We start from the raw sequence: 27,382 nt of genomic DNA, 5'->3' as shown, positions 1-27,382 counted from the left end.
CCGCCTTGTCTTTGCATTGCCTTCTCCTCTTCTGAATGTGCCATCCCCGTGCCTCTCTCTTCTAAGGACACTTGTGACTCAATTGAGGGCCTTCTTGGATAATCCAGATAATGATACTGATGGTCCTTAATGTAATCACATCTGCAAAGACCCTTTTTCCTTCTAAGGTAACACTTACAGGTTCCAGGGATTAGGACCTGATGGCTTTGGGCTGCCATTATTCAGCCCCTACAGTAACAATACCCACCTCAGAGGATTTAAAGATATGATACTTACAAAGCAGACATTTAACAGTTATTCAGTCAATAAATATTAGTTTTTATTGTTATGTAAATATATCTTATTTTCCCTCAAATGTCAAGTCTTAAGATAACAAGTTACTGCTTTAGATCCCACAGCCCACCCAGGAGGTGCCTCATAAAACGGAAAGAGCTATTAAATTAATCAAATCTTGAGTTGGGTAGTTATGAGATTAAAAACTATTTTTGCTCTAGAACTAACACTTTTGATCAGTGAAGCCAGATAGGTGGTAAATGTATTAAATTTTTCATACAAATTAAATTACATACCTCATATTTTGGCCAAAGAGCCCTCTGATTTCTAAATAGGCTTTTTAAAAAAAATCAAATTTCCTTTTTACCTCCTTGTTTTTTTTTTTTCACCAGATGTGAAAAATTGGACCTTGTGCTAAAACATGGTTACCTATTCAAAAACACTACGTTTGAAACTCCTGCCTTAAGAAATGGCCAAAGTGTTATTTGGATTTAGTGTGTTAAAAGAAAAAAATCTTACAGAGTCAGAAATATTAGTTCTCAATGGAAGCATGATAAAGAAAGGCTGGGCAATAAACTATGTCGCCCCTCAGCCTCCTGCTATTTTTTATACCGCGTTAATACTGATGCAAATTGACTCGGGTTTCAGTGCCTGGCAGACAGGGCTCTGGGAATACTGTCCCCCCCAGGCCCCCCTCGGTTGAGCCCTGCCATTAATCACCACTCGCCTGTCTCGAGATCTCCCACGGTTTGGTCACGGCTCCAAGGTCACAGGCTGTCATTAACATTGATCTGAAAAACAGAACCAAACAAAACAGCCTGAATAATCTTTTGTTGCATTCTTAAACAAACCCGTCCTAGATACATAAATAAATAAAATGGGACTGAGGCCAGCTCACATCTTCTTTACCTCCACAAGGGAAGCACTGTTTATAGTCCCATGTTTAGCATCTCCATCAGGCAGCCACACTGCTTCGGAGGACAAAGCTCGCACTCCCTCTCGGTGGCCCTTTTTTGTCTGCAGTAGATCAAAGAAAGCCAAGCCCTGCTTTCTCCATACCTGAACCAAGCAAGTTCTGCTGAAAATAATTTGTAATGGACGATGCTTTTTATTTTTAACACTCAGCAAGGGAATCAGTATATAACACTATACCCATAGCTGATGAACCTATTTACCAAAGTATCACTGATGGATGGGGACGGGAGAAAACCCACACCAAAAAGGCAAAGAGCCTGCCCTGTTAGGGGTGCCGGCATTTTTATTGGCTCCACAGAGCTAAGATTTACGAGGGAGAGACACACGGTTTCACTCCAGTTTACTACCTGGCTACAACTCTGTTTTACAAGCGTTACGAAGAAGAAACATATTCAGCCACAGCTTTTATTAATTTGAGCACATAAGAAAATACAGGCAAGATCCGGATCAGATTTTTGAGGGGCAGATTTCTATTGGTTTATCTAGAATCCACACTGAACCCTGGATATAAAAAACATGGGGAACACCAGTTTCAAAACTTAAAATGTACGTGAGTATATTAACATAAGTTATCATGCAAACCATGAAAAACAGTGTACAATTCAGCCCTAAACAGACTACCTTTAAGGAAGAATAAAGAATCGGCAGACAAGGGTCTGCAAGAAACCAAGACAAGGGTTCAAAGGAGAAAGAAGCAAACAGACACCATCACCTGGAGAATTCTAGAGAGTGAGGCTATGACAACATAAGTTGCAGCTCTGGTGCTCCTAACTGGGTGGGGTGGGAAGGGAAAAAATCAGGCACACTCTTTGTCCCAAATCTCTCTTTGTATTAAAGCTAGCTGCACGTGATGAGAAGTAGTGAAGGATCTGAGCTGGGAGCCACATCTTGGCTCACTCCTTTTGGAAGAAAGGGGTGTGTTGTTAAAGGTCAGAGGGCGGTCCTGATGTCAGGTGTTAACATTTCATACCCTGCTGGGTTTGAACGCCTTAGAAACACGTCTGCTTCCCAGATGGCAGAGCATGCCTGGACGGTGGTGAGAGGTTTGTGTCACTTCCCCAGGAAACTACTCCAACGAGCAAGGCAGACCGGCAGATAACAATAGGTCTTTCAAAGTGCACTCAGGCAGCACCAGTAGGAGCAGCCCTCTTGGAGTCAGGCAGCATCTAACTCCAAACACTCCCAAGCTAAGACCTGTGCAGAGAGACACAGCCTATTCTTCATCTTTGATCTTCTATGACAAGCGCTTCAGCAGTCCTCGCCATGTGTCTGCCTCTCTACTAAGCACTGTACCAACTACCTACTAACTAATCACTAACTAAATGACTCCTCATCACAGGGTGCTATTATTTCTAGTTTCCAGAGAGGTCAGTGGAAGTGTGGAGGGACTTTCCCAAAGGAAGGAAAGGATTCAGGATCCCGTGCTTATCACAAAGCTGCCACACCCTTCTTGTTCCACTCCAGTTCTTTTCATGTTATGTTCTGCTGGGACCAGAGAGGGACAAAACTGTAGGTAATGCGTTGGGTTTTGTAGTCTCTCTCCCAGAAAGGAAATAAAATCTCTGTGAGCTTACCTACTCGTACAATAGTTGATCATTACTTAAGTCTCATCTACTCAATAATTTGAAGCTTACTTCTCAAATTCATGTCAACATTAATCAGTCAAGCAACAAATTTATTGAGTATCTGTGAGGTGCTCCGATGATGAGAATTCTAATAGCTACTGTTTATTGAATGGGGCTTCCCCAGTGGTTCAGTGGTGAAGACTCTACCTGCAATGCAGGAGCTGCAGAAGACCCAGGTTCGATCCCTGGGTCAGGAAGATCCCTTGGAGGAGGGCATGGCAACCACTCCAGTATTCTTGCCTGGAGGATCCCATGGACAAAGGAGCCGGGTGGGCTTCAGTACATAAGGTTGCAAAGAGTTAGACACAACTGAGCGACTTAGCACACACGTGTTGAACAGGCATTAGAGAGTGATTTATATCATCTCTATATGAGGTAGAGATACCTCCATTTTACAAAGCAGAGAATGTTTTGCCTTCCTGGATGGGGAGGGGTGGGGAGAGGTGGTTAGGTACCTTGCCTGAGGTTACATCACTAGGTGGTATCAAAACTAGGGCTGGGATCCAAACAGTCTGACAGAACATCTCTACTTTCAGTGAATACAGTGGAGCTAGAAAGTCTGTATGGAGAAAGGAGACAGAATAAAGGCTGGGAAGGAGGATGGTAGATGTCTAAAACCTTTATCCAATTGGTGTAGGGAGTCAATTAAGGTTGGGGGCTCAATTAAGGACAGACCTGGCCAAAGCTTCAAGGAGAGGACTTTAGTACTTCTTATTAATTAAGAGGTATTAATAGATGTGGGAATAGTTTAAAGAAGGAGAGTGGAAGCAGGGAGACTGGTAGGAAAGCATAACTAAAAAGGGCATAAAACCAAGAGAAGCGGGGATGGAAAGGCAAGGATAAGCATCAGCACTTACAAGGGAAGGATGGAAGGAGGTGAATGAGCAGTTTTGTCTTATTTTTTGGAGTCAGTCTCTGTACTTAAAAGGCCATCTCTGGAATAAGAGAGGAGGGAGGGAGCTTGCAGCAACTGTTTGTGTCTTAATGTCTGCATAACTCTAGTCTGATTTACAGTTAGACGGTGCAATCTGATTAGTGCAACTGCAGGAATGAAGGTCAGGAATGTCCGCCATGGGGTCAGAAGAGGTCATGTGACCCTAGAGTGTCTGAGACTCCCAGTGGCTCACTGCTACCATGATTCTCCTCTAGATGCCAAAATTACTTTAATAATTATCTTGAGATAATCATTACTTTCTTGATTTGTTCTCTAGTTTTGAAAGCATTAGCAACTAAAAAGAGAAATATTTGGAGGGGGGAGATAAATTGGGAGACTGGGATTGACATATACGCAGAACTATATATAAAATAGGTAGCTAATATGGGCCTACTGCCCAGCACAGGTAACTCTACTCAGTGCTCTGTAATGATCTATATGGGAAAAGAATCTAAAAAAGAGTGCATATATGTGTATATGTATATATATGCTAAGTTGCTAAGTCGCTTCAGTCGTGTCCGACTCTGTGCGACCCCATAGACGGCAGCCCACCAGGCTCCGCCGTCCCTGGGATTCTCCAGGCAAGAATACTGGAGTGGGTTGCCATTTCCTTCTCCAGTGCATGAAAGGGAAAAGTGAAAGTGAAGTCGCTCAGTCTTGTCCGACTCTTAGCGACCCCATGGACTGTCGCCCACCAGGCCCCTCTGTCCATGGGATTTTCCAGGCAAGAGTACTGGAGTGGGGTGCCATTGCCTTCTCCGATGTATATATATATTTATATATAAAACTGATTCACTTTGCTGTTACACCTGAAACTAACACAACATTGTACATCGCAGCAGCATTGTAAACACAGTAAATTAAAAAATTACTATACTTCAGTAATTTTTTTAAAAAAGGAATACATTTTAATTTAAAAGATATTTTCAATTCAGTAAAAGACTACATGTATTAACTGCATTTTATGCTTACCAAACAAAAAGACGACATCTTGCAGTTGACAATCTGTCTCACTGCTTTAAATTTTACACACAAACACAGATCCCAAATGGCCAACATAAAATGACAGTACGGAAGTAACTCAAGTTCTGTTTCTTTAGCTTTACCATCACCGCACTGCCGTTGTTTATTCTGAATATACTCTTTAAAAGCAGAAAGGTGATATTCCCAAAGGTTGGAGAATTGCATGTGGAGTGAGGCCAAAAGGTTCTGAACCATTAGGAACTTACTCTTAAAAGTGCATCCCGAGTCCACCTGTGTCAGGGCTGATGGGAAAACTGGGTGTTTTTGGAATTAACTTTCATGTGTACAATCCATACACAATGAAAGGATGAGTAATACTGTGTTAATTTGAAGCTTTCAGAGCAATTATTTTGATACTCAACAGTAACCTCAGCAATTGTTTAGAATTGATGCCAACAAAAGAATTTTCTCTGGGATGAGTGTCTCATCGTTGACATTGTTTAGAGTGCAGGCACATGGTGATGATAAAAAGCAGGCTAACTTTTAGTTGGTTTTATTACTATTTTAAAATTCTCTGGATGGTGTTTCCCAGACTGCCCCCTCCTTCACATGCACATAGTCAGAGTCCAGCTGTGAAACGGGGTTGGGGATGCAGAGCTGGAGGGAAAGGAGAGTTCCTGGGGACTTCATCTCTGTTTTATGTACTTTGCCTCCAAATAAGATTTTTCTTACATATAGGGTTCCCTGCAAAAAAGTTTGAAAACCTCTGTGGGAAAACACTCATGTGGAAACACACAATAAGCACTGGCATTTTAGGAGCTGTGCTCTGGAGAGAGGCCAGACCCCAGTGGTTCTGGTAGGACAATTTGTGAGGATGCTGAGGAACAAGAGAAGAAATCCTTGAAGGACGATTACATTTAGGGGGTCGTAAGGAGGAGGAGGGCTTTCCTGTGGTTCAAACAGTAAAGAACCTGCCTGCAATTCAGGAGATCAGGAACATCCCCTGGAGAAGGAAATGGCAACCCACTCCAATACTCTTGCCTGGGAAATCCCACGGGTGGAGAAGCCTGGAGGGGTACAGTCCACAGGGTCACAAAGAGTCAGACATACTGAGTGACTAACACACACACACACACACACACACACACACAGGGAGAAGGAAGGGTTAGAGAAAGACAAATAGGAGAAAGAAGAGTCAGAAGATAGCAGAAAATTTAGAAGAGCATGGGCTTTGCAGACGCTAAGGCAGGAGAGAGTTTTAAGAAAGGAAAGGCCAACACAATTCAGACTGTGAAGAGATCTAGGAAGCTGGAGAGAACAAAAGTCATAGGATATGATCCCTGGGAGGTGACTGGTGACTTTCAAAAAGTGCAGAAATCACATTTGAGCAACTAAATTCCTCAGTCGAGGAATTTACTGTAAATACTACATACACTTTGGAATACTATGCAGCAATCAGCAATCAAAGATGATGCTGGCATGGACATGGAAAGAATTCCAAGGCATACAGCTGAGTGAACAAGCTAGTTCAGATTGATATGTAAATATATAATTTATGTTAAACAAACAGATGGACACTAAATAGTATGTTTCCCATGGGTACACATGTCTGGCAATGCTCTGACAGTAGTCTGAAAATAAACAAGGAATTAAAAACAGCAAAGCTGTGCACAGTATGGGAACTGGGAGTAATACCCCAGGAACTGGGGCTTTATCTATAATGTTCTGATTTGTTACAGAAAAATGTATTCCTATCATTACTTGTGAAATTAAGTGACCTAAAAAGAAAGAAACTGCCTTGTAATGAAGTTAGAGGAGCGTGGCTGAACTGTGGGATTGAAGGAGAGGAGAAAACTATGATTGGACCTTAAGAAGAAGGCAGACTTTAGGGATGACTTTTTTTTTTTAACTGAGGAGATGGAAGCATGTTTCTCAGCCCAGAAAGGTCATGTTGGGGAAAAAAAATAAAAGCCAGATTTTGAAAATGCCAAAAGTAGTAAAATTGACACAGCAAGGTCAGAGGTCAGGGGTGGGGAGTGGGGGAGGAGGGCCTGGAATAGGAAACTAGAATAGGAAGCTGAGGTGGAGGTGTTGACAAGAGGAGACCCCCGATACCACCTCGGGAAGGACAATGAGAATGTCATCGGTAAAGATAATAGAGAGAAGTATGAATGCAGACAAGGGGGAGTAGAGGGCCCTCTGGGGAGACAGTGAGCAGGGGGTCAGCTGTGGAGGCGAGGGGCAGGCAGGCTCTGCGTTCTGAGATGGGGGCAGAGGTTGGGGGCTGGGGTCGGGCCCCTGGGGGTGTTTTCAGTGGTTGCCCAGCTATGGACCAGATGCACTGAATCCAGAATCCTGGCCTCACAAGCTTTCCCAGAAATACTAAACAGCCGTGGAACAGGACTAAGGCACTAAGTCTGAGGATGGGTGAGGTGAGGACAGTGGAAGGACGGGGCATGAGGGAAAGAGGAACAGTGCCTACCCAGTTGGAGCGGCTGCAAAGGGGAAAAGTGGTTAAAACATGCCAAGGAAAAATGAGATTTTGCTGCTGTCTTTCCTAAACTACTGAGAAGAAGTCCCACGAAAAGTCTCGAACAGATTCCTTATTCCAAGCACAAAAATCTTTTGATTGGTTTTCCATCTAAAATGCCTACCGTCTCTAAAAACAAAACAACCCAAACTCAACTCTCCACTTCCCTTTGTTCTGTGTAACTGTTTTCCAAGGTTCAAAAAATCCCATCTCCAGTGTAATTTGCATGCCTGCTGAAACATGACCAGTTCAAACATCTTCTAATTTTGAAGGCGAATGTATGGAGAGGAGGCAATACAAAATAAATCAGAAGATGAAAAGACATATTCTCTATCTTTTCTCTAATTATTCAACTAGTTTCTGAATGTTTTGAATGTAAGGTAAGATTTGTTACTTTAAACATCACTTGTGTGCTCTTAGCATTGTCAAAAAGGCATTGGTAAATCTTCAAATACCGAATAAACACACAAACAAGAGCTTTTTCTTACCGAAATATATCACGATGGTTTTTGATGTTCCAATCATATTCTCCTTTACTGACAAGTTCGAAGAATTCTGTTCTCCTCCTGCATGAAATCAAATGAAAATTCTCAGTCTGTGTGGTGATATAAACACATTTATGGGAAAATATAAGACCACCTCAACCAAGTAATTTAATATTTGAAATCATGAGGCTAAAGTGCTATCAAAATAAACCACTTTTTAAAAAATGTTGAGGCTTTGACAAAAAGCCACAATCATTTCCAAATGTATTTATAACAGAAGAGATTATCGAGCCATAAAACAGAAATCAGTGTGGTCCTGCATTTGGGATTACTTGCTGTGAAGCCCTGTGACTCTTACTGAAAAAGTCAGAGAAGGGAGGCAAGGACACATAAAAAGCGGGAACAGTTCCAGAATGTTCTTTTATCATTCAACATAGAACTGAGTGGTATGATCATCCAAGATAATATAAACTCCCTGGTAGTAAATTCAGGACAAATACTTTTGTAGAGGTTAAAAACCATTTCATCATTTCAGGGCTTTAACACATAGGCTATGGAGTTAGAAATAACTGGGTTTAAACCATAGCTCAGTCACTTCCTTGCTGTGCAACTTTGGAAAGTCACTTAAACCCTCTGAACCTCAATTTCCTAATCTCTAACTTGAGGGTCTTATTTGCTGACTCAGAGTTATTGGGAGGATTAAGTGAGATGACATGCAATGTGTTTAGCATTAGTGTCAACACATTTTAAGTGCTGGATACACAAGCATCGGAGAAGGCAATGGCAACCCACTCCAGTGTTCTTGCCTGGAAAATCCCAGGGACGGCAGAGCCTGGTGGGCTGCTGTCTATGGGGTCACACAGAGTCGGACACACAAGCATGTGGAAATGCATTTAGAGATGTGTGGATATGGAAAAGAAAAGAAGGGAACCTTCTCAAGTTGTGAAAATAGGATGCCATTCCTATTTTCAAAACTTTCGTTTAATCTAGTTTTATGATTTTTCATTTTTATAATGAGAAAGGAAAAAAAAGACATCACCATTTTGGTTCTTTAAGAATCATTTCCCAAGGTCTCACATTTTTGGCATTTCCTAATGAGAGGTTCTTTAAAGGATCCTGACACACTGTTTCCCAATGTGCACCGCACAAAATGCTAGTCTTAGGAGGTGCTGCATGTAAAGGGGGTGCTCTGGCCAAGTGGGTTTGAGAAATGCTTCCTGTGATTCTTGGAGATTCACCACCCACATTAGCCTTTTGAGGCTCTACAAAACACTGAGATAGAAAAGCCTACTTGACTTGACCATAGAATTCCATAGCACTGATTTTTTTTTTTTTAATAAATTTATTTATTTTAGTTGGGGGCTAATTACTTTACAATATTGTAATAGTTTTTGCCATACATTGACATGAATCAGCCATGGGTTTACATGTGTTCCCCTTCCTGGACCCCCCACCCACCTCCCTCCCCATCCCATCCCTTTGGGTCATCCCATTGCCCCGGCCCTGAGCCCTTGTCTCATGCATCGAACATGGAATGGTGTTCTGTTTCACATATGATAATATACATGTTTCAATGCTATTCTCCCAGAACGTCCCACCCTCACCTTCTCCCTCAGAGTCCATAAAATTGTTCTATGCATCTGTGTCTCTTATTCTGTCTCGCATATAGGGTTATCGTTACCATCTTTCTATGCATTAGTATACTGTATTGTTGTTTTTCTTTCTGGCTTACTTCACTCTGTATAATGGGCTCCAGTTTCATCCATCTCAGCACTGATGTTTTAAAGAATACACTTTGGAAAATACTACGATGGCATTTATGGTGGAAATCAGAGTAGGATCTTGGACACTTAGTGCTGACTCATTGTAGTTTGGGGGACAAAGGACAAGATGCTGAGTGCTACTGGCTCCCCTGTTTCTTGTCTGGAGTCCTCATCACCAGCTGGGTCCTTACTGTTCCAGGCAGACTTCCTGGGTTCTGTCATTTACTAACCACATGACTGACTTTGGGTAGGTTAGGGTTGGTGGGAGGATTTATGTAAAACACTTAGCAGAGTGTCTGACACACAGTAGCTGTTCAGTAAGGATTAGCTACTGTTATTAAGCTCAGAAGCACTGGGTGTACTGGCCCCAGCTGGTGAGTGGCAGAGCTGGGATACAACACAAGCTTTTGGAAGAACAGTTGCCCCAAGCAGCAAAGGGCCTTCCCTGGTGGCTCAGATAGTAAAGAATCTGCCTGCAATGCAGGGGACCTGGGTTTGATCCCTCGGTTGGGAAGATCCCCTTGGAGAAAGAAATGGAAACCCAGTCTAGTATTCTTGCCTGGAGAATTCCATGGACAGATGAGCCTGGCAGGCTACCCCATGGGGTTGCAGAGAGTCAGACATGACTAAATGACTAACACTTTCACTTCACTTCATACACTAATGTATAGCAAAATTGCTGGGTCATAGAATGATTCCTATGTTTAATTTGATTTTTCTTTATAAATATAGATTGTTAGGGGCATATGTAACCTTTGAAAAAGGCTGCTGTAATTCTCTGATTTATAGGTCAGGAAACTCAAGGTGAAGGAGGGTGAAGTGATTTCCCCAGGATCCCAGGACAGTTATGAATAAATCTAGGTAGATCCCAGGCCCCCAGCTTCCCAGCTGTGGCCTGTGTGATAATCTTTATAAACTGTGTGAAGCATGAGCCTTGGGGGCAGAATAGCCTTGCCTGCTGTGAGTCTGGACAGAGATGTGACAGCATCACAGGCTGCTGTACTGAGCCATGGTGAGCACCAGACAGAGGTTTCCATCAACAAGGAGATGCTCCCAAGAGCTGCACATGGCACAGACCAGATTCGTGATATTTCTTTGGTGGTATTTCTGACCTCCTCTTTAGTGATAATCATTACAAAGCAACAATGTGAAATTCACTGTACTTTTGAGAAAGGAACTGGCCCACACAGCTGCTCCTTTTAGCATTTGTATGTGTATCTAGACTATACAGAGTCAAAATCAACATATATGAAACTGTTAGGAGCACTTTTAAAAACATGCGACTGCTAAAATGAACATTTAAAAATCCACAAAGTTATAAAATACTCCCTGGATCCAGACACCTCTGTCATGAGGAACTATCTCATTAACTTTTCAAGCAGATCATTGGCAACCTTGGTTTTCAAGGACGATGGCAAATACCTCTGCTAGTGAAAAGCAACTTACTGGAAAATCTCATTTATAATCAGATATGTTTTTATTAGGCTTTTATCCTGCTCTCCTGACATATGTTCCACTCAGAAAAATAGCAATCTTTAAAAAAGCATCATTTGAACAGAACTGGTAAAATTACCCTCAGAAATAATTCTAAAGATTGGTTACCAGTCACCCATCACTACATTGAAAGTCTTTCTTGTTTCTAATTTATCTGTAAGGCATCTTTTGTTTGCAAATTGAGAAATCACCAATCCTGTGTATATTTTAATTGGGAATATTTTTTGTAATGTTCTATAACTCTATATATAAGTATGTACACATATTCTTTATCCATTTATCTAACTGTTCTGAATCTACTAAAAGTCTTTGAATGTTATGAAGATTTTTACTGTCAAGGTGGCAATTTCAACTCCAGAATGATCAGACAGGGTGGCAGGGGACAGGGTGAAATGGATACAGGGGAGTAGGATTCTCTTCTCTCAGTGTTCTTACAACTTATTCAACAGGCAAACCATACATCTGCAATTGATTCCTAAAGGCAGATTCTGGAGACATTTCTGGACTTTGGGCATAAAAGCACCACAGAGGAATAACAAATTAGTAGGCAGATGTTAATTCTAGTAATTATGACTAAAGGAAAAAAAAAAGTTATATGTTTCACTTTGAAAGTGAATTGTGTCCCTGTGTTAGACTAGCGCTGATAACACAAGGACCAGCTAAGCATTAATACCTGAATAAAATTATGCGTTAAAGGCTGTGCTGTTGTTGACAGCACAAATAAAGCTGGCAAATGCAAGAAATGGAAAGACCAGAACAACTCTCAGTATTGATAATGGCAGAAAATTAAGACAATACAGGACCCTATATGTGAGTTCGGTTGATCTATAATCTCCAGGCCAAGAAGAGATTCAAGGGGTTGCTGGATGGTACGTGCCCTGGTTGCTCCTGCATTTACGTGGCCCCTAGCACTCTTCATGGGCTTCCCAGGTGGTGCGGTGGTAAAGAAACCACCTCCCAGTGCAGGAAACACAAGAGATGTAGGTTTGATCCCTGGGTTGGGAATATCCTCTGGAATAGGAAATGGCAACCCACTCCAGTATTCTTGCCTGAGAAATCCCATGGACAGAGGAGCCTGGAGGACTATAGTCCACAGGGTCACAAAGAGCTGGACCTAACTGAGCACCTGAGCATGCATGCATGTAGCGCTCCCCAAGGTGGGGTGTTACTGTTTTTCTCACTCTCACACTAGGCTCTGAGCCCTTGAAGGTAAGATGATATCTTCTCTCTGTGTGGATCCCCAGCAATTAGCACAGTGTCTGGCATAAAGAAGGCCTCAGTAAGTGCTACTGGATAAATTTCTCATGTTTTATTCAGTTGCAGTATCATATGGATGGAGATATGAGGATGAATCCTGGAGAAGGGAATGGCTACCCACTCCAGTATTCTGGCCTAGAGAATTCCATGGACTGTATAGTCCATGGGGTTGCAAAGAGTCAGACATGACTGAGCGATTTTCACTCACTCATGAGGATGAATAGATATAAAATGCTTTGATGTTCATCAAAGTACCAAAATATTTCTTCCATTAACCTGTCACTGTGTCTGTTGTTCTACCATTAGAGTAATTCCTGTGGGTTAATTAATCAGCTCTGTTAAAATATAAGAATGTTTGGGAAGGAACAATGGGTTAAGCTCTGTAATCATTACACCTCACTATGCATTCATTTATCCTCTTCCTTTCCAATAAGGGACTAGTTGAGTGCAGGCAACTATGGAGGTTGAAAACATTGAACATAGTGGACCTTTAACATTTGTTGAATGGTGAATGAATGAATATTCCCATCTGAATAGCAGTAGAAATATTTGTTGGGTTCTTATTGTGTTTTATAAAATAAATTGTTCTAGATATTAGTCTAATTTTTTTAGAAGGATGCTCAAACTATAACTCCTAACAATCTAAGCTAATTTGTTACATTTTGTTGTCATCATCACATGCTTTGAGAAACGCTCCTTTTTGCATCCTTTTGGAAAGACAGAGACAAAGAAACCATTAGACTGGGTGTTTTCTATAATTGCTGATGAATGTTTGCAGAGCACAAAGGGAAATGAAAAATGTTCAACTTGAATGTTAGTCTGATTAATTTAGAAAGCCAACTGGAAAAGCATTAAGCACCCAAATGGGTATATAAAACCTGAACTCTTGGATAATTCTCTATTTCAATAGTGATCTGAGGCAATGTGGCTTGGAGATGTGAGCACAGAATCCTTGATGACTTTGGGCAAATCACGTACCCTCTCTAAGCCTGGTATCCTTATCTAGAAGATGGGGATAACAATATGTACCTTGCAGGTTAATATGACAATTCAATGTCAGAGAGTTAAAATTTTGAAAATTTATTATGTCAGGCAGTGGGTCAGGTGTGGGGGCTCCAAGAGTGAGCTGCAGAGGAAGATGTCTGCATTCACAGAGCTCCCATTCTAAAGAAGATACTGTAACCCTAGAACAGTGCAGGGCAGGAGCGGCAGGCACCTGAGATGAGGGATACAGTATTCTGTGGTCACAACCTCCTGGGGATGAATGCCACACTGCTCCTGCTATCCTAGAGGAACACCTTCCACGACTGTATTAAAGCTAAAGAAGGACCAAACTCTATTGTGTCTCAGTTTAGCTCAGCTATAGACAAGGAGCCTCTGCTTGCAGTCTCAGCCCCATGGGTGAGTCTCCTGAGCAACACTCACCTGGAGTCTCAGCCCATCCCAACCTGCCAGTGGCATCTGGGTTTGGAGCTGATGCCACTGCTGCCTTTGTGCCCAAGTGTTCTCAGGAGTAGCCTCAGTTTCCCCTCTGGTTCTCTTAAACTAAGAGTTACAGAACTGCAGAGAGAATGGCAGAGTAGTTAAAGACATTTTGGAGTCCAAATACTTGGTTCCAATCTCAGCTTTACCACTCAACATGGTGAGCAATACACTGACTTTCTCCCAACCTCAGGTTCCTCATGTGTATGATGGGGTCAATAATAGTACCTGCTCTGACAGAATCCTTTTAAGTGCTAGACAGAATAATATGTATATCAAGCTCCCAAGTGAGCACTCAGGGAATTTTAGGTATTGTTTCCACTAATTGTGGAAGATGCAAGGTCGTCTTTGTTAACTTACAGGCAGTCAGTCAGTCCAGGGCAACTGTGACATCTCAAAGTTTTAACACTTGTAATTTTGGATCTCTCTCTGTCTGCCCCAATAAGTACTATCTTTTATGGTCCAAATTTCATTAACCTTTCTGGTTGAATGATTGTTTTCTTTATAAGGTACTTAAAATTGTCAATGTTATCAAATTTAAATTATTTAGATTACTTAAATTTTCATCATCTTTCATATAGATAATCTTCTTTGGCCACCACCAGGACTCTAGGAGATTGGTATGGGTGAAGTACCTGTCCCTATGTTGCTGACAAGGAAACTAAGGCAAAGAGAGATTAAGTGAGTGACTCTCTCAAAGCTACATGGCTGGTTACCAACAGGGGATATCTAATTCCTGCTTGAGATGCTGAAATTACTATTTAATTATGAAAGCTGTATTCACTGCAGGGACTCAGAAATAGGCACAGAAATCAATTTCAGAAAATCACTCAGCGGTAACTGGAAAATGTTTTCAGTGAGCTGGAAAATCAGGCTGAAGAATTAACCCCCAGATTTAAGGTTGTGAAGCCTAGAAATTCATGCTGAGGTTTTGTTTGATTTTTGTTGTTTGTTTGTTTGTTTTTTTAAACTTGTGATTTCTTTCACCCATCATTTGTAGTATAGAATCTTGAGCATATCCAAAGCCATTAGAAATTGAATTTACAAGGTTTTGTGGTTGTTTTTAAAGGAATTCCATATTTCCAGGAATTTTACATTGTTCCCTGTTGGCACACGGCAGGATATCCTGCCACTACGAATGAGTCATAACCCTCAGCCCCTGCCCCCAAAGGCCTGGATCTTCTCCCTGCCCACCTTGACCCCTTCTAGAGTGACTTGCCCCTTCTTAGGGGAGGAAAGCAGTGAACTTCCTTTCTCGTTGACCTCAACTGTATCAAGGCTTTTGAGTTAAGTAGCCAGGACAGAAGAACCAAGCATAATCCAAACTTCTAGAAAGTGTTCAAGGCCATCCCACGGCCTACCTTTCTTCAGCCATTTCTGCTCCAACCAACACCATGGCTCCTGTCTTGGCTGCCCTGCACCTCCCTGACTTTCTGTCCTGGAGCTGCTTTGACTCCATGTGTGGGATGGGGAATGGCTGTGGGAATCCCCAGCCCTTGGGGATGAGTGTCCTGGAAATGCATGGAAGTTTTAACATCCATGGAACAGCCTTGGTTTATGGAGGCTGGAGGCTAATGACAATTCTGAGGTGCAGTTTATATAAGACTTTTCAGATAGTCCCTGCGGGATCAAGCCCAACTGACCACAGGGGTGGCCAACAAGTGAATGTGTCTTTACAAGAGCTTCCCTCCTTCCCCATTTCACTGTCTTGGTCCCCAACTCCCATTCCTGATGTTACCTCCAAAACTAGACTATGTGCATGCAAACTCTTGTCTCTGGCTCTGCTTTGGGAGAGAGGAGGGAACTCATGCTGGTTTTCATATTAAACTGGTTCATGTACACCTGGGAAGGTCAATATTTCCATGTATAATGCATCCCCAACTTAAATGACAAGTACTTGATTCTTCCTTTAGAGAAAGAATACAGTTTGTGGAAAAGCCCCGAAACCAGAGGTAGAGGTTCCAGCTTATCCACAAGTTACTTATGTGAGCCAAGCTACACTATTTAACCTACAAACCTAGTACCTGATGTACAAAATAGAGGAGATGAGTTGGATGACATCATTGCTAACAGTCCTTTCAATTCCACAACTGTATCTCTGTGAAATAAAAGTAACTGGGAGGCAGTTTGTAGTAACTGCTTTCCCCCTCCTTAACCCAAGGACTTGTCTTGCCTAAAAATATGGCAATACTTAAATGCAACTTTAGACCAGCAAGTGAATCAGCCTCCTGAAGGTCTAGATTAGAGAATGAGCAGCTATTCAGACCCTCAAAACACAATAACACTCACAGAAAGAGGACAAGCCAGCTTCTTTGGAGTCAGCAAACATTAGCAGGGGCTGTAGCATTAAGATAAGAGCAGAGTAATGAGAAAACAAGTGCCACCAACTTCCCTGACTGCATCACCCAATGATTTGTCACATCCCTAACAGGCCTTGATGAATGGACTCCTACTATTGACATGTTTTCTCCCTTAGAAGTTACTTGGAAACTTGGCTTGGCAAAATGCTTCTCCTTTGAGAAAAATAACGTAAAATGCTGCAAGTGGCAGACATGGGAAATAAAAATATTAAAGATATACAGGTTTCCATAAGCAACCAATCCAGGAGTATCAATTCAGAAAAAAAAAAAAAGGAACATCATGATACTTAGTCAAAATGAAGACCACAAAACATGCAAAATAGATGGTCTATAAAGCAAGTGAGGTTGTAGATGACACCATTTATGAGACATAAGACATTTACAAGACAGATAAAGTAGGTACTATCATCTCCATTTTACACATGAAGAAAACAGGATCAGAGAGGTAAGTAATTTGATGACACACAGCTATCTAGTGGCAGAGCTGGGATTTTTACTTTTAAAATTATTTTTAAAATTAATTAAAATGTATTTTTATAAAAGTAATATATACACATAGTTGACAAATGAAACACTAGAAAGTGTATAATGAGATAAAGCAGTGTTTTTCATTTTTCTGCTTTACTGTCCTTTGACTGTGTTTCTCAATGCTTTCGTGTGATTCTTAATTTGACCATCATGCTTTTAATTTCCAAAAGCTCTTTCTTCTTCTACAGTTGCTCTTATTATTTTTTAAAGCATCCTGTTCTTATTTCATGGAGACAATGCTTTAGCTCTCTAAGGATATTAACAATAGTTTTGGGGTTTTGTTTTCTTCTTCTCCTTGTTTTCTCTGAATTCTGTTTATTTTCTGTTTTGGCCTCTGCTTTTCATATGCGTGCACATGCCTGCTCAGTCACTAAGTCACATCCAATTCTTGGTGACACCATGAACTGTAGCCTGCCAGGCTCCTCTGTCCGTGGATTTTCCAGGCAAGAATACTGGAATGGGTTGCCATTTTCTCCTTCAGGGTATCTTGCCAACCCAGGGATCAAACCCACGTCTCCTACATTGGCAGGCCAATTCTTTACCACTGTGCCACCTAAGAAGCCCTGTTTCATATGGGAAGTTTTCATAAAATGTTCTGTGGTCCTTGGTGTCTGTGTGTAATAGAATGATATTAAAAGGCTAAGCAGGACCTGTATATGTATGTCCTCCACACACAGTGCATGGGACACACTAAAAAGTTATTCACTGTTTATCTGAAATTCAAATTGAACTTCTTGTACTTCATTTGCTGAATCTGAGGAACCTGGATATGTGGCTTATGGATTCTGGCCTCTGGCTGACTGGGCTGTGGGCTCGAGTTGTCAATCCTTTTACTTCATCCCCTCTTCTGACTTCTGCGTCCCATTCCCACCTTGAGCTTTGCTCAGTCCAGAGCACTTTCTTTCATCTCTCCAGAGGATAAACCTCTGGTCTTCTCCAGGGATAGAGGAGAGGGAGTTCTGGCTACATTGGTGGAGGACTTCATGGGCTCTGAGTGTCCTGAAAACTGACTTTCTAGTAATTTCCTCATCTTAAGCTGTGAGTATCACATTCATTTTTTCATGGTGCTTTTTGTCTCTGAGCCCCAGGTGAGGCTCTGCAGGGCTACAGCTCACTTCTCAGAGTCGTCTTGCTTTCCACTCTGCTCTGCCAGAACATCTGAGCCTCATCAGTGGGCCTTCATTTGCCACAAACACACTGACACCTCTTCTCAGCTGTTGTGTGTCCTCTCCCTTTCTCCTTGTAGATTTGCTTTCGCTTTTAAATTTATCTGGTGCTGTTTAAATGGTGTTTCAGAAGGGAGAAAACATAGACCCTTGGGCTCAGTATACCAGGTTTAACTAGAATGCCAGAATGAGACTTAAATCCAGACCAAAATCATCCCAAAGCCTCTACTCCTTCCACTCTGCCATGTCATAACCCATTCACCAGAGACCAACAATAAATACCTGTGGCATGGATTGTCAGCTGTCTACTCCAATATCTCTCTTGCCTTTCTTTCTTAGTAATAGAACTCCTAGACTTCAGCATGGCATATAATTACCCAACACAAAGCCTTCCTATCCTAACCTAGGGATGGCCAGTGAAATGTAGGTGGAATTGTTACGTGAAGTTTCCAGTAAATGCTCTTAAGAAATACCTTGCATTACCTTTGGCTGCTTTCGTTTTTGTTCCTTTCTCCTTTCTGATAGCTGGAATGTGTATGTTGTGCCTAGAACATGGGCAGCTACCCTGGGCTAAGGTGGAAACCAGGTGTTGAATGTGGCAGCACAGAAAGATAAGGAAGCTTGGGTCCCTGATGACAGTGGAGCTAGTCTACCAACTGCAGGTTGCTTATCTCCAGACTTTTTTTACGTGACAAAGAAGTAAGCTACTGTGATTTTGGGTTTCCTGTTCCTGTAACTGAAGCTAATTCTCACTGATGCCATGCCAAGCACAGTAAGATTTGAACGGAGTGACATAGGCTTCCTAGAAAAGGTGGTAGGAGATAGTTTAGCCAGATGGGGAAGTGGAGGAACAGTGATAGGACCGGAGAACAAGGGGCCCAGCACAAGCTGTTTTCAAAGGGCAACATGCAGTCAACTAATAAAAAAGACTTATTTTTTCTGAAAAACAAAACACAGAGGGTAACATCAGACCAGTCTAGTTGAAGTACAAATCATATAGGAGAGAAGTGAGAGATAAGAATGCAAAATGGTTGGGGGCAGATTATGGCGGGAGAACCTTGAAACACGAACCAAGGTTAGACGTTGATTTGAAAGCAATGAAGCCACTGAAGCCTTTTGAGATGGGAGTTGGAGACTCATGTCTAGAATGTGAGGGAGGGTTAGAATGAAGAGTTTTGGGGTCTTCTCTATGCCTCTATAGAGGTAATGTAGAGTTGAGGCCAGGAGAGTGAGCAGAGAAAGAACTGGAACTCATACAAAGAAGCAAGGAGAAGAGAAAACTATAAGAGATCTAGAAAAGGAGAGAGGAAGGGAGGTGGGAAAAAAAAGAGTAGACATTGACAATAAGAAGTCAGTAAACCTGTGGATGTCTCAAAGAAGCTAGAAAATATCAGGAATGAGTAAAAAGACGTTGAATTTGGGGACAAGAAAGTCTCTGCTGACCTCTGAAAATACAGTGTTGGCAGAATGTGAAGGTGGATGCTGGTCTGCAAAGTGCACCTAGGTGCTAGGAAAATAAAAGTAGTCATATGCTCCATTTATTTTAAAAGGTAGGCAGTAAAAGAAAGGTAAGGTGAAAGGCAATTAAAGACCATGGGGTCAGGTCAAAGAATTTCTTAAGGAAGAGAAGTTGTTTAGTCTTTAAGGTAGAGAAAACTGTGCATATCATGAAGGAACGGATGACCAGGCCACCAAAAGCGGTGATTCCTGATGGAACAGATTTCACAGGAAATGAGCAGGATGGAATCGCCAGCTCAGGGGGAAGCCTGAGCCTTAGGGAAAAGAAGGATGGCTTTTCTGAGAAAGAGAGCTAGAGGAGAGGTGAAGAATGAAGGCTTGGATTTCTTGTCATCCGTTCAGCAACACAAGTTTTTCATTAGCATCGTCAATGCCATTAGAGATCTAACCACTAATACTAGTCTACAATAGCAATCTTAGGGACTTCCCTGGTGGTCCAGTGGTTAAGACTTGACAGTTTCACTGCAACAGGCGCAGGTTCCATCCCTGGTTGGGGAACTGGATTCCACCTACTTCGTGGAGTGGCCAAAAATAAAATAGCAATCTTAGCCAGTCTTTAAACTAAAAATGTCCATCACTTAGTTTCAGCCAGTAGTCCCAAACAAGGCTCATAAAACAGAAGGAAAAATATATACCTTGTGATTGTAGTCCTGACTGTCTTGTTTCACAGACATCACACTAATGAGGTTCTTTTAGATGAGGAAAACAACAACAACAACAACAAAAACTTTAGCTGATTTACACATTGATATCAGTGTTAGAATAACAGGCAAGGCAACCTCCAGTTTGGACCTGAAAGTTAATTAGAGGATGAAACTTCAGATATCCATTTGTCAAATAGATCAAATGCCAATACCTACTCAAAGTACAGCGTGAGGTCTGTTGCCAGTATTGACTGCTTCAAAAGCTGCATAAGGTCACTGTATTCCTTGGAGGACAAATTAGCAAAGATGTTGTGACCCTGGAACGAGAAAGTAAAAAGTCAAAGAAGACAGCATTACATCTGAGCTTGGCAACTACATGTTTTTTCTACTTTTTTTCAAAAATAGTCTAGAAACATGATAAAATAATTCTTTAGAAAGCTTAATGACATTCTGTGCAAATACAAACAGATTCCCTGGCAAACAGACCAAAGCCAGAAGTGAAATCATAATCATTGGTGAGGAGGATCACCAAGGGACACTTTATTACATCTAGTTTTGAAGAGAAAACTGGAAAGTGTTTGAACTCCTCTTACTAAGGCTATGATTGTGCCAACAACTCAACAACTCCATTTAAGTGCCCATTTCCTGTGGGATCACTGAGCAGAGAAATCGACAAAACTTCTGGGAAACTTTCTGACCCCTGAATACAGACTAGTCTCCCTAGTACAGACTTAAGCTGGCACTTTGGAAGTACTTGATGTTGCAACAAATGACTCAAGGAAGAGAAGAAACATTAGACCAGTGGTACACAGGTGGCTCAAGTGGTGAAGAATCCCCCTGCCAATGTGGGAGCTGCAGGAGACATGGGTTCAATCCCTGGGTTGGGAAGATGCCCTGGAGGAGGAAATGGGAACCCATTCCAGTATTCTTGCCTGGGAAATCCCATGGACAGAGGAGCCTGGAGGGCTACAGTCCATAGGGCTGCAAAGAGTCGGACATGACTGAGCATGCAAGCACACAAATGCGGGTGATTTTGACAATGGGCATTTCTGGCAATGCCTGGAGACACGTTGATTGTCACGCTGATGGACACTGCTACTGGTATCTTGTGGGCAGAGGCCAGGGATGCTGCAATGCACCCAACAGCCCCGACAACAGAGACTTACTTGGCCCAAAAGTGACAATACTGATGAAGTTGAGAAACACTGTGTTAGGCTAGATGAAGACACATCTGGATGAAGTGTGTGAAATAATTATAGTACAGTAATTGCTGAGTAGCTAGAAAATATAAGATATTGCTCTTGGCACAGGAGGACTCTAAAAGAGTGACTTTTGCATCGAACAACCTAGAAATACAACTGTATCTCCATTCCTTTGAAAAGCACACTTTTTTTCCATCCAACTTTGTTTTAGCTACACTAGACAGCTCCATAGTGTTTTTAGTCAAGTGAAAAAGTCTTTCTGCAAAGTGACAGACACTCACTTAATTTGCTTTGAAAGTCAGGACTTTTAATGTATCAGGTTTTCTTAGCATGAGATACCAACTCACCAACAGGTGGTCTGGGAACTGGACCAGTTTTAAACCGAGTATCAAGATCCAGAAGATGGTGCAAAAGACAGGCAGTGAAGTGATTGCCTGAGAACATTTTCCCACGAGAGGTAAATTAATTCTTCTGGGGAACCAGAGTATCAATTAGTAAATTACTACGTACCAGGCACCAGATGATCGCCTGCCCCCTTGAATTTAATTTATCTCATTAGGTGAACCCATCACTCCTTAAAGACTAGAATATATTGGTTCCACCTGGGGCCAGGTCCAATATTAATAATAATTTTCAGACAAACTCTTTTGGACCCTTAATTCAGCCATTAGGAAGAAGAGAAATAACTGAAGGAATGCCACACCATAATTCTGCCCAGGTGTCTTTGCCTGAGCCTTGCCCGTGGATCGGTCACAGGCTGGTGTACTGGGGCCTGGGAAAAAATGGTTGGGAGCTCTGGAAAAGTAGTCACCTAGGTCCAGTCACACATCTAACATTTCTCAGGGAAAGAAACAGAGCTATTAGGAGCAAGTTATAGTAAACTCTACTGTGAAGACCAGGAGGAAGCTGGTCTTAATCTGACAATCTTGATTATTTTGTGAGAGTGCATTTTGCTACCTTTAAAGGACATACAGTAACTAACACAGTTTATAGCTGACAGAGTGACAAAGCTAGCCAGGTCAGCTTTAATAATTATAAGTTAATTTGTAATCAGTGTATGTTTATATGCAAACTGGCCTTCTATGGTGCCTCAAGGGTTTGGTCTCTAAAATAGATTAGTCTCCCTGAAATACTACTTCTATTTCTTATTTAGGGAGGAGTGGTATTGATCGGGGGAAAAAAAATGTGGAGGAAGAAAGATCTAGATCAACTGTCTTCAAGCCATCTAACCTCCCTATGCCTCTGCATCATTTGGAAAGTAGGGTGGTAATGACATCTGCATTTTTGCCTTTCTGATTGGCAGTACGGGGATGGGGAGAAGGGGGAGGCATCATTGCAAAGTCTGAACACAGCAGTGCTTGGTTCCATTACTGCTATTCTGCGTTCCTCATAGAGAACCCCAGCACAAAGGGCAGCTGATGAATTTTGCTTGTATGAAGACAAATTCTGAGTTAGTGAGGCTCTGTGACACAAGCAAATGACCTTCTGAGAAAACTTGACCTCCTGTTTATAATCAGTTATTACAAAGGTGTGAATGTCTGGCCTCAGGGGTGTAAGCCCATCATATTACCAGCACAGAAAAGATAGTCTGATCCCAAGTTCCTCCCGTTCCTATTCCCCTCTGCACACAGCTAAAACATGGCTTTCATAGAAGAATTCCAGAGCCACGGATGCTGGGACACTGGTTTCTGTCAGAGTTACTGTGAGCCTAACCCTGATGTTTCCTTCTCAACTGAAAATCCATCTCCCACGACGGGTCTGCCTTCCGCAGCTGCAGGCAGGTTCCGGAGTGCTGACTCTCCTTTATGGGGTCAACGAAGGCTTTCGTGATATTGCAAAAGACACGCTTTCTCAAGATAGGCTGGAGGAAAAAAAACCTCCATATTTAATGATGCTATTCCAGGGAAGCAGGGCCTTAATGATGATAATAATAATAATTAATGGCACAGCTAGAGAACTGACAAATAATGGGGAACAGATGATCCCTTCTTGGCCTCAAAAAAAAAAAAAAAGTCTGTACGCCTGCAGAAAATTAAACAGATCCTTTCTTGGCATTTCAAACTCAGATGCCTCAGCTAGAGTCAGTTAGCGGTTTTACTTTTTCTCTGTGGAGAGCTAAAAGACCAACCACTTCCAGCACCCACAATGCCATATGAAGCAAAAGGAGGCATATGGCCCACAGCTTGGGTCTCAAGTTTAGTTGCAGTTCTCACGTTCAAATTGTCCCGCCAGTAATTTTAAGTTCTTTTATCTTTTTTATAGGTTTTTCAATTATGTAAATAAAGTGTAACTTTCTCAGCCCATTTCTGATTCCATCATCTTTTCAAGTGGGTTTCACAAAATGGAAATGTTGGGTCAGTCACTTCTGGGGTCTGTTACTGAGCTTCTGTACCCTGAAGAAATGTAAAGCCATGTCCTGGTGACAAGCAGTGGGCAGTCTGCTCTAAATGAATCTGAAAAGCCCCCTAACCAATAATAAAAACCCAAATGAATTAGCTCAGGAAGAAACTGAACAAGGTCCTTGGTCAGGCATCTGAAAGAATTTCTTAAAAGCCACAAAGAAGTCCAATAGTTCTGATTCTCTGTATTTCTTCTTGCAAATAAGGAGAAGTAAGAAGCATCGTTTCTTTGGTTTTCTTTCAAGGAGAGAAGCAGAATGTTGGGTTTTTACCTCACTCTGAAGGATCATCACTGCATGGTTGAAATGGTGATGCTCTAAGGTGGCAGAGGTTCCATAGAGTTGGGCCAGGGCAGAGCCGCTCCTGAAAGAGGACAGACGCGTGAGTGACCAAGGCCCTTCCGCATCAAAGACCTCCCCCACACCAGCTCTTTGGATCACACTGCTTCTCCTGTTTTTACAAAGGACTGTGAGCAGATACATTCTCAGGTAACCACTTGTGCAGTTCACAAATCTATAAAGTAAACCTTTTGGGAACCTGCTGTGTGTTAGGCTAGACACAGTGGGTGATACCACCATGAAAAAGACATAGTCCATGCTGCCAAGAAATGTACAAACTAGTAGGGAGATGAGGTGTGGGAAAATAATGGACAGAGCACACAATATAAATGCCATAGGAAGTGTCTCAGTTCAGTCAAAGAGCTCTCGGTGTTCTGAGGACAAGAGACATGATTCCTGGCTCTGGGGATCAGGGTAGGCTTCATGAGCTAAACCTTATAAGTTTCTGAGTGTCCAGGACAAATGTCATACACTAAATGTATTTGCTATTCCATGGGAAAGACCTTGTGAATACTATGTAGAACCCATTTAATCTACTTCACATGTAAGGTTGACAAGCTTCAACTATGGTTTTCCAACCTATGGTCACACTATGATATCTCAGTGTCCAACTCCAGAAAGTTTCCTGGACTTGGAGTCAGAACTCAGCTCTCAGTAACAGCTTTGGGTCATTACTTGGTTGTTTGAGAATCAGTTTCTTTGTCTCTAAAATTATGATAATACTCTCTATCTTACCTGCTATTTATGAGACTACAATAAAATATTTCTAAGTGCCTATCATAGTGCTAAGCATGTAAGTAGGTTGTAGTCTATACTAATTAAAACACATAGACATTTCCATTTAAATAAATAAAATGTTAATTGGTACTTGAAAGGATTCTTTTGAATTATCTGTAAGTTTTAATCGGGTGGTATTTCTTTCAATCTTGCCCTAACCTATATCATTTAATAAGTGACAATTTGTTAGGCTAATCTTAGCAGTACGTGATTAATATTTAATGTTAGTTACTATTTTTCTAACATATGGTTCATTTTTATGAAAATGCATTTTTCAAAATGCACACTGCATTGTGCCCTAGTTGTATTTGTCATAACTTTTGAAAATCTAGGATGAAAATCCAAATGCCTGGATGTATTTTAAATGCCTGGATGGAGTAGGTGTTTCAAAAATATTAGCCACTTGGCTAATAAGGTTGTGGTGATATGTCTAGAGATTATAGTTCAAACTGAAGGTTGATAGTAATGTGTGTTAACATATTTTAAAATAATATTATTAATAATAATAGTTCTATGAGTAAGTACCTATCATGCACTAGGCAATATATTAACACCTCAACATATTACTTCATCTAGTACTGACAACAACCATGAAATAGTTATTATTTTCTCATTTTACAGATAAGAAAACAAAGGCTCAGAGAAGGTATGTTACTTTCCAAGGTCACAGAGCTAGTAAGTACCAGTTCTAGATTGGCACCCACATTCTGAAGTTTTTCTGATTACATAATGAGGAAGAGAATTTTAACTTCCACATTTCTTATATTCAAGTCTCCATTTTCACCAAGCTGGTTGTCATCAAACCTTCTTTGAAAGAAGTTTTCAAAATTTGATTCAGAATTCTCCTGTTATAGCTGCTAACTACAGACTCAGATTCCTGTGATTGGTTTCTGTCAACCAGCCACATGCTCCAGTTATTGGTGTGAATCCTAAGAGAGTCCTTGGTGTATGCAAAATATCATCTCCTCCTTTATCATGTTGGTTTAGCAGACCTCACAAAGTTAAATCAGCTAGACGATCACAAATCACTAATACTTTCTTTTTTCAGGATGAGTAGGATGTTTGTGTCCTTTAACCAGGGAACACCTGGTGCCTCCTATGCTGCCCTCTGCTCTCCCCAGATCCATGTGGCTTATGAACTGTTATTTCATCAGGAGGACTCTCAGAGTGCTTGTGCAAATGCATCTGAAGGTCCACGGTTTAAGAGTCTTCATCCTTACAAAGGAACATCCTCTTTGTTCCTTTTAGTAATTCCATCCTACATGTTCCACACACTCACACGATACTGAGCTAATTACAAGTATGCAGATTTTGCACCAGAAGCAGACTAATGATGCATTCATTCATTCACCTAAAAAGGACTGAGGACTATTATGATGCGAGGCTGTGAGCATGTGGGATATGGAGATAAAGAATGGCTCTAACCCTCACAAAGCTCACAGTCTTTATAACTACAGGAGACTTTCTCTGTCCACACTTTCATTAACAATGCTCACCTTTCTGCAAGCAAGGTGCCATTTTAATATTCACAGAATGGAACATGATACTAACTCTACTTTGAGTTTTCTTTAGAATAAAATTATTTAAACAAGAATGCTTCCATTTCCATATGGTTACTTCAGTTACACTGTTAGGTTTGGTCTCTGTCAGATTTTCTGAGACTACAGGACACCCTGGTACTTTCTCAGGCCGAGGCTCACTAAGAATGCTGCCTGCACCTTCCATTACTCACACACATGTTATGAATCTCCTGGCACTGCAAGAGTGAAGTCCATGGTCAGAAAACTTGATAAAAGTGGTAAATATTGAACTGTTAGGATAAACTTTATCAGAAAGTATTAGACAGAATACGAGTTCTTTGGGATGTAAAATGGCATTATGGGCAGAAGTAAAAAGGGTCTCAGAGTTAAATACATTTGGGAAATGCTGAGTTTAAGAAGTTAAACTGTTTAGATACTGTAGGATTTATCTGTGGTATCAATATGTGAACATATGTACTATTCTGCAGGAGAGGAACATACTATGCAGTATTAACCAAACTTACTTGATCTTTAAACCATTTTTTAAGAGACGACATGTGTTTCATGTAATGTACTCTGTGTAAAGGGCATACTGACACTTTTTCATGTAAAATGTGGAAAAAACCCTCCAATCAATCACATATGGAAAAAAAATGACTTTAATACCACACCTTGTTTTAATTGTCTGTGGTAAGTATATCCATCATATCAGTAGCTCTGGGGCACACAGACTGTAATTGTGAAAATATTACATATACATGGAGGGTGTGTGGAGACCGGGGGAGAGGAGAGGAGAGAAGAGACTCCAGATCCTTTACACACAGGAAGATTTATACCTGCGATTATTTATGATGCTCATTATTGATTAGGTCATCCTAACATACTAAAGTTTTTCATTTAGGGGCAGGCAGCACAGTGAGGAGAAACTTATATAAAAGGAAAGTCAATGTGAAAATGGCTCTCCCCCCTAGGCATTCAGCACTTTGCACAGGCACCAAAAATTAGCGTGCAAAAGGAAATTTCATAACTATGAGCTATGGACCCTCATAACTTCCCTGGATATGCATATTCTTTGAAAATGAGACTTAATGGAAGTGTGCTGACATGGCTTACAGGAAACTTTCAGAAGGAATACTACCGAAGGTAATT

At 41.3% G+C, this 27,382-nt stretch overlaps 1 protein-coding gene across 4 annotated transcripts in view; it reads right to left on the bottom strand.

Annotated features, from left to right (window-relative positions):
• The window catches only part of PDE11A (phosphodiesterase 11A), a 403,729-nt gene that overhangs the window by 42,987 nt on the left and 333,360 nt on the right, over window positions 1–27,382 (bottom strand). For all 4 annotated transcript variants that reach the window (XM_081579583.1, XM_081579585.1, XM_081579584.1 and 1 more), the window contains 4 exons: window positions 23,871–23,961; window positions 20,214–20,314; window positions 7,789–7,866; window positions 1,001–1,064 (listed from right to left, as the gene is read on the bottom strand). In XM_081579583.1, coding sequence (XP_081435709.1) covers window positions 1,001–1,064; window positions 7,789–7,866; window positions 20,214–20,314; window positions 23,871–23,961 — 334 coding nt within the window. The remainder of the gene's footprint in view (window positions 1–1,000; window positions 1,065–7,788; window positions 7,867–20,213; window positions 20,315–23,870; window positions 23,962–27,382) is intronic.

This window comes from Giraffa tippelskirchi, chromosome 3 (assembly GCF_054371585.1).
Source record: "Giraffa tippelskirchi isolate mGirTip1 chromosome 3, T2T-mGirTip1v1.2.pri, whole genome shotgun sequence".
NCBI lineage: Eukaryota > Metazoa > Chordata > Mammalia > Artiodactyla > Giraffidae > Giraffa > Giraffa tippelskirchi.
This window is presented reverse-complemented; position numbering and strand designations above follow the sequence as displayed.